Source organism: Thamnophis elegans, chromosome 2 (genome assembly GCF_009769535.1).
Source record: "Thamnophis elegans isolate rThaEle1 chromosome 2, rThaEle1.pri, whole genome shotgun sequence".
NCBI lineage: Eukaryota > Metazoa > Chordata > Lepidosauria > Squamata > Colubridae > Thamnophis > Thamnophis elegans.
The window spans coordinates 53203552-53218210 of NC_045542.1; the positions used below are offsets into that span (position 1 = coordinate 53203552).

Sequence of the window (14659 nt, forward strand, 5' to 3'; positions counted from 1 at the left end):
GATTAGCCAGGTGCCTCAGGTGAGGTATGATGCTTGCTAACTCTGGTGTTGCAATCTGACTGCAATCATCTGGTAGAGCATCCCATTCTAGCAATGGCGGCAGTGGGAACTGTGCACTCCCATCCAATGATTATATGCAGTCCATCAACTTTCCTCCCCGCAGTGTGCTGGGTGCCAGTGCACATTGATATCGTGAAGTATGTCTCTGTGCTTTGGATGTCAAAGAGGTCGAAGAATGCTGACCTGGCTAACAGTTGATTGCTTTGTGAGTCTACTATTACATACATTTCACGGCTTCTTCTGGGCGTGTAGCTGGGTAGACTTTAGCTAGGCAGAGCTGGTGGCATGTGCGAGGTGATGGAGAAGCACCACATACTGAGGTGCAGCTGACATTTGTGGCAGCTTCTGGGTGCGCTTTGGTGTTGTGTGGAGACTTATTGTTCGGAGGAGGGTCAGCAGTCGGATGTTATGTCATCTCAGAATTTGGATTTAGGGCACCTGGGTGTCTGTTACTCTTGCAGATGTGACATTGCACCTTAGCTGTACAGGTTTGGCCATGTGTTCCGTAGACTCGCAACACTTGTAGCAGACTTTGTACTCCCTAATTAGAGCTTTCCTTTCCTCCAGGGACTTCTTTCCAAATTCTCTGCACTTGTTCAGAGCATGTGAGGACTTGTGAAGTGGACAGAATGGGTTTTTATTGTTTTTTTGGAGTTGAACTCTCCTTGACAATTGCACATCTGAGTTGTTCATGGTGGAGTGTTTTATGTACAGATACATAAACATTTTGCCCTGGACTCTTGATTGAACCAGAGTTCTGAATGGTCTTTTTGGCAATTGGGAACCTTTTTTCTCTAAGGCCTCGATTTCAAAAGTCGTTGTATAGCTTTGTTTGGTGGGCAACAAATTCTGCGAGAGCAGCAAAGGGAGGGTTTCTGTCTAGATTATTTGCCCTGTAAACATCAGATAGTTTGAGCCATTCTTCAATTAACTGTCCTGGTAGCTTTCGAATGATAGGCTTCTGCATGTTGTAGTGGTCAAGACATGTCAGTCCCTTCAGGATGGGATCCTGTTGAGCTACCCGTAGTTGCTTAAGGAGGATAGAGAATATTCATAACTGGTCAGGGTGATGTAGACTGATGTCAGGGAAATCACTGACCTGGTCCAAGAGTATGGCCTCTATGAACGTAGGTGCACCATACCATTGATCAAGTTCTTCCCAAGCTACTTTAAGGGTGCTGACTGGATCATCTAAATAAATGGAGTAGATTTGTATCACTAATTGTGCAGAATTTGGTCCTAGCCAAGCTTTCATATGTATGATCTCCTCCTGAGGCTCCAACCCTTTGGCATGGACGATATGTGAGAAGGTACAGATCCATTCCAAATAATCTTTGCCTGGCCTGTCAGAGAACTTCTGTGGCCTGCTAGTTGCCAAGTCCACCTTCTACCACCAAGGTTGCCATTCTGCACCGGTGTCGTATGCAGGGGGAGATGGGAAGGTGTACCCCATGGATTTGGTGGGATCAGGACCAATGGCTTCCCGTTGGCTCCGACAAGTAAAGCATGTAAGAGTAGGGGTGGCTGGAGAAGATTCCATGACTTAGGGTAAGTACAGGAAATTTCCTGAATGTATTGTGAATGTTCAGTGAAATTTGCACTTTTGGTCACTAGGGTGCATTGCAAGCTTTGAAAGATGTGGGCGTGCTCCACTTCTTGGCTACTAGGGTGTGTTGCAAGCTTTGGGAGATGCAGGTGCAGTTCACCTTTTGGTCCCTAGGGTGCACTGCATGTGTTTGGCTTGAAATACTGGTTTCAAGTTTGTAGAGGAGCCACCAGAGGGTGCTGTTTGTGACTAATGTTTGGAGTAACTGGCAAGGGCGGGCTTTTTTTTGTTTTTGTTTTTAATGAGGATTGCAAGCCAGCCTTCCGATACTGAATTCCCTTGATTGGGATTTCAACTTGGACTGTGGATACTCTGTAAACCTCCAAAGGATTTTGCGTCGCCAGTTTAGCAAACGAAAATCAAGACAACATTGGACTGGAGGCTCTGTTTTATATTGTTAACTTTGAAGGTGTTGCCTATAAGGAATTCAGATGCAAAAAGCTTCCTATAGGAGCTGGCTTTAACATGCAGATTGAGATGGCTAGGTTGTAGGAGCTGTTTTTATCATGCAAATTAAGTTTCCATAGAAACCTTTCCATGAGGCTTTTACAATCAGTTAAGCAGTAAGGCTTTCGCTTATTTGGGCAAAAAGAGGAAATTAATCCTCCACTTTGATTTACTGAATCTGTTCTTTGCACAGAGAGGCTTTACACTCCTCACACAAAAACAGTCTTTCTTTAGCAAGGAGAAGTTTAGTTTTCTTCTTACTCAAACGAAGTTTGGTTGCAAAAATACCATTTTTTCACTGTTCTGGTCCAAGTGGATCGCTCTTCTCAGACAGATAAACTTTGCGCAAAGGTTCAAGCAGATCAGATTTATTATCAGGCATTCTCAAATCAGTCACTTAGAGTCATGAAGAGATTCTTTCGAATTGATCTTAATTTGTCCTATTTATGTAATATAGTGAAGAAAAAAACACGGTAGAATTACTACCATGGTGAGAAAAGCACGTTGCACTATGCCCGGGGTTTGAGCTGCACTATCTAGTAAACTCCCAGTAGCCAATCAAAAACACAGGTGTGATCACGTGACATAAAACCACATTTCCCAGAAGGCAAGACTATTACCGGAGAGGCAGTCCCTTAAAGAAACAGTATTTAATTCCTAGACTAATACCCCTTAAACAGCACAAGTATATTCAGTTATGACAGCCAATACTTACGTTCTTTTGTTTGTAACAGTCTGTTTTTCCAGGTACACATCTTTCCAATTCATATTAAAATAATATAATTGTTCAATAAAAAAAAACTTTAAAAAAAATCAATTGTTTCTATGGGACAAATAGCCCTAAGGGAAGAAGGAAGGATGTGAATTTGAACAGGCTCTGAGATGGACTTCAACTGCCTTCCCCAGTTTTCTTCTATATTAGCCAATGATACTCTCCCATGACTAATTCATATTTAAAGCCATCTGAACTAAGGGATTAACACACCTCAGCTTGTACTGTAGTCATCTTCTTCTTCCTAGCGTATTCCCACTAGTGCAGGGTTAGCTTGTACTATAGCAATGAACTCCATAAGTCTATAGCTTATCATGTGAAGTCTTTTCTTTTCCTGAATCGCCTTTCAAATTTGTTAAGATAAAGGTACAGATTCCCCTCACACATATGTGCTAGTTGTTTCCAACTCTAGGGAGCAGTGCTCATCTCCATTTCAAAGCCGAAGAGCCAGTGCTGTCCGAAGATCATGTGGTCATGTGGTCAGCATGACTAAACACCGAAGGCACACAGAACGCTGTTACCTTCCCACCAAAGGTGGTTCCTATTTTTCTACTCACATTTTTACGTGCTTTCGAATTGCTAGGTTGGCAGAAGCTGGGACAAGTAACGGGAACTCACTCCGCTACCAGGAGTTGGGATTCAAACCCCTGAACTGCCGACCTTTCTGATCAACAAGTTCAGTGTCTTAGCCATTATTGGATGACTCCAAATTCTTAATTTTAAGCAGAAAGGAACATTTCATACTCCCGTTTTCTACTCCTAAAACTAAAAATAAGAACCAAGTTTTGTGAACATTCTATGTTCAAGATTTTTCTCTTTCATTTATTTATTTATTTGCTCTTTTCTGTACTCTTTCCCCAGTCCTTCAGTGATGAACAAAAGCACACAGTCTTCACTTTCCCCTGGAATAAATACCCTGTGCACACCAACTACAACATAGTTTGTTGATCCAAAACAGATAAGAGGGGGCTTACAAAACACATTTTGCACGGGCTGTAGTTTTCCATGGTTTTTTCAGAGGGATCTTCTTGCAACCATAGGGCAAACTATCACAAACTAGCAAGGATGAGTCTTTAGAGCCGAGGTGGCGCAGTGGTTAAATGCAGCACTGCAGGCTACTTCAGCTAACTGCAGTTCTGCAGTTCGGCTGTTCAAATCTCACCTGCTCAGGGTTGACTCAGCCTTCCATCCTCCCGAGGTGGGTAAAATGAGGACCCGGATTGTTGTTGGGGGCAATATGCTGACTCGGTAAACCACTTAGAGAGGGCTGAAAGCCCTATGAAGCGGTATATAAGTCTAACTGCTATTACTATTGCTATTGCTATTCCTAGTGTGGCCCAGCCTCCCACAGTACTGCATCTTCCAAAGAAGTGAAGGAGACAACTCCCGCCACTGGCATTTTGGGAGCTGTAGTTCCAAGTTCTATCCCAGCCGACTTGCTCAGTTGCGTTTTCCTTAGAACCGCTTCTTTTGGCGATGAGTATTTTTTGGATGCAGCTACTATTAGCCCCATTTTTTAATGTCTCATCCTTGACTTATTGTGCCAACCAGCGTGTTGTTTCTACCACTTGAAAAAGCGAGGAGCACTTGGCCAGGATTGGAAGGATGTCCACTCACTACCTCAGCAAGAAATTGAGACAATTACACAAGCAAGTAAAACTTGTTGTTGCACTTTTTTACAGATACACCAAGAAGGGAACGTTAGCATATACGGATGTCTCAGCAGAGATAGCCCTCTTGCTTAAGCATGTTAAGGAACTTGTAGTACTCATATCTAATAATCTAAATTCCAGAGCCCACTGTAATAACATTGCCAAAAAGGCATTAAGAGTTGTTAACCTAATCTTGTGTAGCTTCTTCTCTGGTAATATTGCAGTGTTAACCAGAGCATACAAAACATTTGCTAAACCAATTCTCGAATACAGCTCATCTGTCTGGAACCCGCACTGCCTATCAGACATTAATACAATTGAGCGAGTGCAAAGATATTTCCTGAGAAGAGTCCTCCACTCCGCTGCCGGCAAAGAATACCTAATGCCACCAGGCTTTAAATTTTGGGCTTAGACAACTTAGAACTACGCCACACTTTTGGTCTGACCTAAGGGTAGTACACAAAATTATCCGCTACCACGTGCTTCCTGTCAATGACTATTTCAACTTCAACCACAACAATACACGAGCACACAATAGATGCAAACTTAAGGTGAACCGCTCCAAACTCGATTGCAGAAAATACGACTTCAGCAACAGAGTGGTCAACGCCTGGAATGCACTACCTGACTCTGTGGTTTCTTCCCCAAACCCCTAAAACTTTAACCTTAGACTGTCTACTGTCGACCTCACCCCATTCCTAATAGGTCTGTTACTGAAAGGGGCGTGCATAAGCCCACCAGCCTGCCTACCGTCCCTGTCCTAATATTCCCTTGTATTTGTATTCATTTCATGTATTCATAATCATGTCTATACTTATATATGTTATCTAATACATGCTTGATGAAATAAAATAAAATAAAATTTAAAAAGCGAAGAAGGAATCGCCCGCCTCAGTTGATGGGCTCATGGAATGGGGGGGGGGGGCGGGGAAAGTCCCCAGAAGGCCGTTTCCACAGCAACGGCGCTCCTCCCCTTCCAGGCGGTCCTTTGGACAGCCCTCGACGAGGTCCTGAAGAAAGATGGCGTCCCCCGTGGTGGAGAAAGCGGGGCACCTGGTCCGGCAGCTCCGTGGCTCTCGGAAGCTCTGGCTACCCGGGTAAGGAAGGGAGGAGCAGCAAAGAAAGGGAAAGGCTTGAAACGACGCCATGCAATGGAGAAAGGGGGGTTGGATTTAATGTTGGTTCCCTAACCAGAATCGCCCTTAAGCATTATGGCTCCTTCAAGCAGACATGTATGCCAGGCGGGAACGTGCATAGAAACGGTGGGAGGAAATCCTCAAATGCCTTCTGTGAAATTAAAATTAAATTACCCTCGTCTCCTACGTGGCCACAATCACGCAATGTTGTGCAAGCGGTTGGCGTGGCTTCTTTCCCCTTTTAAGCTTTTCAAGGTCAGCCAAGTTGCATGCAACGTCTAAAGTCATCGGGACCAACTGGGTTTATTTCTGCTCGCTTTGTTCGGGCTAGCTTTGGGCGTTGCACCCGAGAGACTGGACCAGGGAGACTTGCACGTGAGAAAGGAAGGCTATATGCAGCCTTCTAGATTTTCATGTGCTGGAAGTTGAAAATATTGGTGTTGACAATCGTTTTTTGCTCATCAAATCCTTTGTAGGCTGACTCAAGTCAGATGGACCCGATACAATCCTACATATATTGATCCAGAAGTGAATAAAGAAAGTTATCGTAAATCTCCAGAGAAAATGTCAGAGGAGGAAAAAAATGAACGGCAGTTGAAAACAATCCAGCCGGTAAAAGCCACCGAATCCAGCATCACCAGTTCTGTGTTTTATGATCCCGGGATAAGGTTTGGTTTTTTAAAATCATTTTAATACTAATTTTATTAAAGATTACATTTATAATGGTAAAACTAGTACAAACTGAAATTAAAAAATGGTGCAGGAAAATGATTAAAGAATAAAACATAATTTATAGTTTAATAATTTATTCAAAATATATTACATAATTCAAAAGAAAATATACAGACAAAACAACAAGAACATTAACAAAGTGAAATAAAACATCAAAAAACAAAACGTCCCTAATTAAATACTGACAGATTGTTTGCAGCAAGTCCAAAAGTTATAAGCTTCTGCATCTATTTGCAACCAATTGACCTGTCGTACTTTATGTATTTGAAAGAAAAAATAGTTAACAAGTTAAACAATAGAAAGTTAGAATTCAGGGGCTTCTGTTAATAGTCTGTTTCCTGTAAATTACTTGTAGAAAGCTTACAACAATTTTTTATTTATCACAAATTACCCCAGTCATTATCTCTGATTGTCCAGGATCAGATATGCCCATTTGGTTCTTTATATTGAAACTTTTCCTCAGGTTTTTAATTGGGAACTTTCCCAACAATTGCATCTCATTTCCAAAGTTCATTAGTCTGTTGTAAATGTGTCTGCAACATTCACTGTTGAAAAATTCTCCTTAAAAACACAACACTTCTCTTGCCAAGAAAGTCCAGTCCATCCTTCATCAATTCCATTATTTTAGTATTTTTAATATTCATATTCCTTTTAATCTTTTGTGGCAGATGTGCATTTTCCAAACCAAGTGCTTTCTTTTTCACATCTGACAGCAGCAGCTCAGGTTCCAAATCAGATTACAATTCATTGAGTTGCAAATCAATCCAACTGTTATTTCCTACTTTTGAATATTATATTGAGTTTGCACAGCCATTATTGATCCATCCAATTTTTTGTTTAAGTTTTCAAATAATATCTATAAGTTGGAGAATTTTAGTTACTTAATTATGAAAGTTTTATGTTATAGAATATTACTTAGATGACTGAGTACTACAGGTAGTCCTTAACATGACCAGAATTTCCATTGCAGAGGAAGGAGGTTGTTAAGTGAACTGCACCTGATTTATGACCTTTTGGCCATGGTGATTAAGCAAACCATTGCAGTTTTTAAATACACCACATTGTTCATTAAGTGAAACCAGATTTCCACGTTGAAGCCAGGTGGGAACATTGGAAATAGTGATCAAACAGTGCTCTGAAGCACTGTAACTATAATAAATACATAGTGGTTGCTAAGTGCCTGAATTTTGTTTCTGTGATTGTGGGGGAGGGGTGGTGCAACAGTTATCAGTCTGAGGACAAGTCACTTTTTTCATCATAACTTCAAACTTCATTAAACGGATGGTTTCAAAACATTTCTGTTTTGTCATTACAGCAGATTTATTAACATGATGATGAAAGGAGGTGATAAACTTTTGGCCCGTACCATCATGAATCAGGTACAATTCATGTTTCACATACCTTTCCTTGATTATTGTCCATATGGGAAGGGCATAATATCCCTATTTTATGGTTATATTAAAAAGTGCTTACCCTTATTTTAACAATCTATTGCATATTCAGTTATTTCCTCAGTTTGCTTATCAAATGTCAAAAGAATAATAAATTATATGTAGGTCTGTCTTTATGCACCGTATTTTTAAACCTGCCTTTCAGAATTATTGTAGAAGCAGGTTTGGAATTTTTCTAAAGCCTTTTTAATTTTCTTTTCTTGTAACTTTTATTGCTTTTAAAAGATAACAGGAAAACAAAAAGACAAAAGTCACAAAAAAGATACAGTACATTATCAAAAAAGCCATAACATGCTTAAAAAGTAAGTAAAAAAAATACAGAAAAACATAGAATGTACTGTACAATAGTACAGTGTATATAATTAGCTAAAGCAAACATATACATGTATGCATCTGTGTCACCATATTCATTCTAATTTATAATTATGCTTTCTAAGGCCCTGCTGATAGACAGTATTATTTTAGAAATCAATAGCTTTGAGAATTGAGAAATTCTTTATTACATCTAGTAGCCAAGGAAAGGTTGGGGTTTTGCTCTTTGAATCTTTCTCAAATGTCATGGATTTGTAAGTTGCATACCCTATGTAAAACAAAATGTAGTGATGTAATAGTGATTAGTGTCCATCTGCATATTGAAATTAGTTCCATGTTGAATAAATCATATTGCTGAGTGAGCAATCCTTCCTTTACTTTTTTGGGGGGGGATTAAGACTTTAGAGGCCATTAAGAGGAAGCAACTTGCGAAATATCATGAAGCAGATGAGGAAATGAAAGAAAAAATTGAGTGCAACCCTTACAAAATCTTCCATCAAGCAATTGAAAACTGTCAACCTGTAATTGGGCTTGCAGGTATCATAAGAGGAGGTAAAAAGTATCAGGTAAGTTATAAATAGAGAATGCCGAGTTAACGGAATGCATTGAGTTTTTAAAACCATTGTTTAGTGACTGTGCCACAATGACCAACTTTGCACGTAATACATAGTTATAAATACTAGATTATAAATCACAATCACCTATCCAGCCAAGCCAAAACCAAGCAATATGATGGCTTATAACAGTGATGGCGAACCTATGACACGCGTGTCAGTGCTGACACGCGTAGCCATTTGGGGTGACACGCACAGGATTTCATGCGATTCATCCTCGGCTCCTGCACGGCCGCCGAGGATGAAAGAATCTGTGCTGGAGGAACGGGGGGGGGGGGCGGGACGTGTGATCTCCCCCGCCCACACTCACTTACTGTATCGCCACCGCCCCTTTCTGAGCGCAGGGGCTGCTGGTAAGGCGTGCGTGCCGTGTGCACACACGTCATCAGCGCGGCAAGGGAGGACCCGCAGGAGAGGAGCGCGGGAACAGTGCGCGCCTCTCTCCAGTCAGGCCAGCACAGAGAGTCTACTCCTGGGACTGTCGGTTATGACCGCACCACAGCAGGGAACAGCGGAGTGCCAACAGGAACTGTGAGCGCCATTAGCAGCAACTATAAATTGCGCAAAATTATGTTTTTGTCGAAGTGACACACAACGCGAGTTATGCTCGATTTTTTGCCGATTTTTGACACACCACGCCAAAAAGGTTGCCCATCACTGGCTTATAAAATAGGTAATGAGTCCTTTAAAGAACTAACACCCTGGTATCAGGCACATCTAATTTCCTCCAACTCAACCCAGTTGGGTTTGCATGGTTTGTAACTTAAATATGAAATTATAATAGATCAATAGTATAAAAAGTCATGTTTCCATTGGGATTCAAGATACTTCTGTTTCCATCTATGGATTGGCAGGTTTGCTACGTGCGTTTATTGAATTTTATTGAGACAAAAGTTTGTTTGCATTTTTTTTTCTTTTGAGTTGCTTTAAAATTGCATGGCGTCATCTTCAGTAGACCTGGATTCTTGCATACATTTCTGCATATTTATATATAAGGGAAAACATTTCTGAGAATTTCCTCTTGCATTTTGAAGAGTTCATAACATTGCGGAAAACAGCCTTCATCCACTTTAGTTCTAAGTGGAGATCCCAGAATTGTTGCACTGATTTATAGGGCCACCCTATTGCTCTGCATGTTTTGTATCTAGGTGGCGTACATCAAAAGAATGTGACTCTGGGTGGCATACACCAAAAGCAAGCCATAACACATGCAAAATATTCACACAACATTGAATAGTTTTTGTAACAAAACTCTTGATTTCAACATTTTTTTGAAGACAAAGATGTAGGTTTGTTGTAAATTTCATTAGCATGCTATGATAGTAAAGTATATTGAACCCCACCTTTTGCTTTTTTCAGGTACCAACTCCTTTAAAGATCAGTCGGCGGAGATTCTTAGCCATGAAGTGGATGATTACAGAATGCAGAGAAAACAAGCATAGGCGAACATTAATGCCTGAAAAGCTCTCAAATGAGCTGCTGGAAGCCTCCAACAATAACGGCAATGTGATTAAAAAAAAACATGAGTTGCACAAAATGGCAGAAGCTAACCGAGCCTTTGCTCATTATCGTTGGGGGTAAAGAATGTGTTGTTGGATCCAGTGCTTGATGACTTAAGGCTTTTGCTGCCAGAAAAGACAATGTTTTGTTGTTTTCATTCCATGTGCTTTTCTTTGCAAAGCACTAGTCTGAGCAGAAAATTGCCTGCTTCTCAATCAACTCTCATCAAAGAATATGAGCTGAAGAAAATCAGTGTCCCCCTTTACAAAGCTCAGAGAGAGACCAGTTTTGAGTATGTCATGGCTCAAGTGATATCATCAATACAAATCATTGTTTATTTCCAATGCTTGTGTTCATCAATTTCCAAACAAGCAAGTGATTGAAAGCGATCAGAGCTGAAAAATAGTAAAAATGCAAACTTCTTTCCGATTTGTCCCTGTATATCTGGTGAAGAAAAACCTTAATATTGTAAGTTTTTGCGGAAAATAACATGAATGACAGATCAGTAGAATGAATATTTGTCTCTGTTTACATATATTGTACGTTATCTTATTGGCAAAAATAAATGATACAATTTTTATCCTTAAAATATAGGTGGGGGGTCTTCTCTGAATCCAGTATAAAAATTACTTTATAGCTTATTCTACCTCATTTATATTTAAATAACAAGTACTAATTTTAAATTATAAGTCCCTTATCTATAACACACAAATTCTACTTGATTGAAATGTTTCAAGCTTGCTGATACCTTCTGGAGGTACCCTGTTTCCCCGAAAATATGACAGGGTCTTATTTTCTTTTTACCTACAAAATATGGCTTGGGCTTTATTATGTGGGGAGGGTTTATTGTTTTGGGGTTGCCGGGCGGCTGCTCTCTTGCGTGCGGGCTCCCCAAGAGCCGGGCACAGTGGCTTGGAGCCTTCCAAATGCCAATGAATGGCGCTCTGCACAGCTGGAGATGGGGGGTTGCGCGAGCGGCTGTTCTGCTCTCGTTCACCTGCCTCACAGCCTCACAATGCATGGCCCAGCTCTCATTACGGAGCCAGGGCACCTCCGCCGCCACCGCCGCCATCCCAGCCTGGCTTTTTCCACGGCTTCCAACTCGAGTCTTTCGGCAGTGGCCGCTCTGGGCGCACGCTCTATGGTTGTGGGCCAGCTGCCTGCAGAGCGTACAACCTTAGAGCGTGCGCCCAGAGCGGCCACTGCCAAAAGACTCGGGTTGAAAGCCACGGAAAAAGCCAGGCTGGAATGCTGGCGGAGGTGCCCTGGCTCCCGTAATGAGAGCTGAGCCATGCATTGGGAGGTGGGTGAGCGAGAGTGGAACAGCCACTCGCGCAACCCCCTCTCCAGCTGTTTAGAGTGCCATTCACTGGCATTTGGAAGGCATCAAGCCATGGGAGCCGGGCGGCTTGGCAATACCCCATGGTCAGTGAATGTCGCTGTGTCTGGCTACAAAGGGGGTTTTGCCGGGTGGCTGATCGTGAGTGGTTGCTTCATGGCTGTTGTGTTGTGCTGCTGCAACAGCGCAACACAGCCATTCTCCCATGAGGCTGCGCCCAGCTCTTTAGGAGCCTGCTTGCAAGAGAGCAGCCGCCCAGCAACCCCCATCTTCAGCTGGGCACAGCACTGCTCACCAACCTAGCAGTGTCCCAAAAACACCAAGCAACGCGATCACCTTTGCCTCCCCCAGATTCCCGCGGCTTGGCACCTTCGGGATACTGCTAGGTTGGTGAGCGGCACTCTACTTGGCCGCAGGTGGGGGGGTTGTCCAGGGGCCTTATATGCAGGAGGGGCTTATATTTTTTGCACACTAGAAAAATGTGGCATGGCTGTATTATGAAGACATGTCATATTTTCGGGGAAACACAGCAAGCAAGAATGCCAAACATTTTAATATTTCCATTTATTAATAAAATATATATAACACATGAGACTTGAACCAAGTGTAGGAATTACAGCAATAATGAACTTCTTTAGAAGAAAATAATAAATTATGAGATTTTTGATTTTTAGGCAATAATATTTTTGGCCTCATTTAGGGGGGTGATTGGATTTTTTCATCTGCATCTGAGTGGCTTCAGCAGCATCAGCGATACCTGGAGATAAATTATCAAACTGAATTTAAAGTATTATTAGCAACAGAATTGGATAGATGGAGCTTAGAATAGTATTTGGGAGGAAATAATTTACCTCTGGTAAAAATCAGTCACCAGATCCCAGAAATAAGTTTCTCATACATTCATAACCCCAGAAATCTCTCTCAAGGTTGGACATAACTTTGTTCCATGGTCAAGCAGTGTAATAGGTGGCCTTCTGAAGTGGTAAATCCCCATTCCCGTAAAAGAAAACTCCAGCTCTTACGCCAAAAGTATATTGTTTTCCTTGAATTAAAAATGGCAAACAGAAATGTGCCTTTATGGGATATCTTGGAATTATCAAATTTAGTCCTCAAAAATTGGAAGATGCTGAGTTTCTAGGTTTTTTTAAGTATAGAATCCTCCCATCTTCTCTACTAGCTAATAAGGATATGACAATTGTGTTCTGACTTATCAATGATAAGTTAATTTGGAGAATGGGGAGCCAAGTTTAAAAATTCTGAGGCAATTCTTTTCTTGGAGAATCTAGGTCAGGAGTGTCAAATTCACATCATCACATGACATCACAACTTTTCCCCCCTTCGCTAAAATGGGGGTGGGGGGGGCAGTGCATGGGGCATCCAGCCCACAAGCCCCAAGTTTGACACCCCTGATCTAGATGAAGGATGAAGTGTTCTCCATGAATCATTTAATAGGGCCAGATGGTCATCATCTGAGGAGTTGCATTGTAAGTATTCATAGTGGAAAAAGCATATATAATTGTTACTATAAATATGTTGCTGCCTAACCTTTTCCTGCAGGCTAGCATTTCCTGTGTAATTAATTAAATATGTGCCATCCAGTTAGTTTCAGTTCTTGGTGGCGCATAAATTTTCCCCCTATTGATTTGTTCCTAACCTGGTTCTTCAGATTTTCCCGCAATACATTCACTATCACTGCAACTAAGTGGACTTTGCTGAGTGGTGGTTGTTTTCTCCGTCCTTCCATCTTTTCCAGCATTAGAATCTTCTCCAGAACTAGGTTTTTGCATAATTTGTCCAAACTAGGATTATTTGATTGTGATCATGTGTGCTTCATATGAAAACTCTGGGTTGATTTATTCAATGATCCGTTTTGGTTTTTGGTATTCTCAGAAGTTCTCTTCAATAACCAACCTTCAAAAGTGTCAATGTTCTACTACTTCGTTTCCTTTCATCCTCCCTGAAGTCACAGGGAATAGCATTGCTGCACTATTCTGTAAGTATTGACACATCACAGCATCTGAATATTTTGTCCAGTATCTTCATAGCTTGCTCTAGTCTACAACCTATTTCTTATTTTTTGTTTATTAATTTGGCTGAGCCTAAAAGGCAGAAGATACCTCAGTTCTAAAGTTGATTGTTTAATCTGTTGTCCTTAGTTTGGAATTCTTTATATTTTGGTTCCAGATTCTTACTGTTCTCCTTGACCCTTATTGCTAGAGCTTGTAGATCCTTTGTATTTTTCCTAATCAGAATAGTTTTATTAGCATATTGGAGGTTATTTATGTCTCTTCCTCTAGTGTTAAAAACATACATAGCATTTTCCAATCTAGTGTCCCTCAATAAATAGGCATATAGGTTGAATAAATAAGACAGGAATATACAGATTTGCCTTGCTCTTTTGCCAATCTAGAGTGTCTGTTTCACCATGTTATGACCATTTTGTGGCTTATTGATCTGTGAATAGGTTTCTCATGAGGACAGTGAAATGTTCTGGGATTCCTATTTTTCTAAGCTCCTTGCACAACTTGACACAATCACAGAATCAACAGCCTTTCTTTAATCAGAGGAAATACATACTAATTGCTTTTCAGTATGCTTTGCCTTTCTCAGTTATGTAAAGTACATGAGGAATAATGTCTTGTATTCCTTGGCTTTTTCTTAAGGCAGCTTGAATATCTGGCATCTATTTTTCATGTAGAACTCTATTGAATGTTCCTAAATGTTATTTCTGTAGCATATCAAATTAGATATAGTGTATAATACTTGCTGTTTAACTGTTAAATCCCCTTTATTTGCTATTGGAATGTAAACTGACCACTTCCAGTCTCCTAGGCATTATGCTAGTTTTCAGATCTGCTGGCGTAGCTTTAGAACAGTTATTCTTTTCTGATTACTTCCCATATTTCTGTCACAATTTCATATGTACACAACCCTATTGTCTCTTTGAACAGTAAATATCCTCACAATTTTAGTCAGCTTTTGTTCTTTCCTTGATAGTGGTAAAGAGACATAAACTTATGAAGTGACTCTGCTGAAAT

The 14659-nt window shown here is 40.9% G+C and overlaps 1 protein-coding gene across 1 annotated transcript; it reads left to right on the top strand.

The window, feature by feature from the left end:
• Positions 1 to 5523: 5523 nt before the first annotated feature.
• MRPS7 (mitochondrial ribosomal protein S7) lies at positions 5524 to 10873 on the top strand. Its single transcript, XM_032209450.1, has 5 exons — positions 5524 to 5634; positions 6150 to 6341; positions 7721 to 7784; positions 8567 to 8734; positions 10142 to 10873. Exons 1-5 carry the CDS (start codon positions 5558 to 5560, stop codon positions 10361 to 10363), a joined length of 723 nt encoding a protein of 240 aa, XP_032065341.1. The 5' UTR covers positions 5524 to 5557; the 3' UTR covers positions 10364 to 10873.
• The last annotated feature ends 3786 nt before the right edge of the window (positions 10874 to 14659 follow it).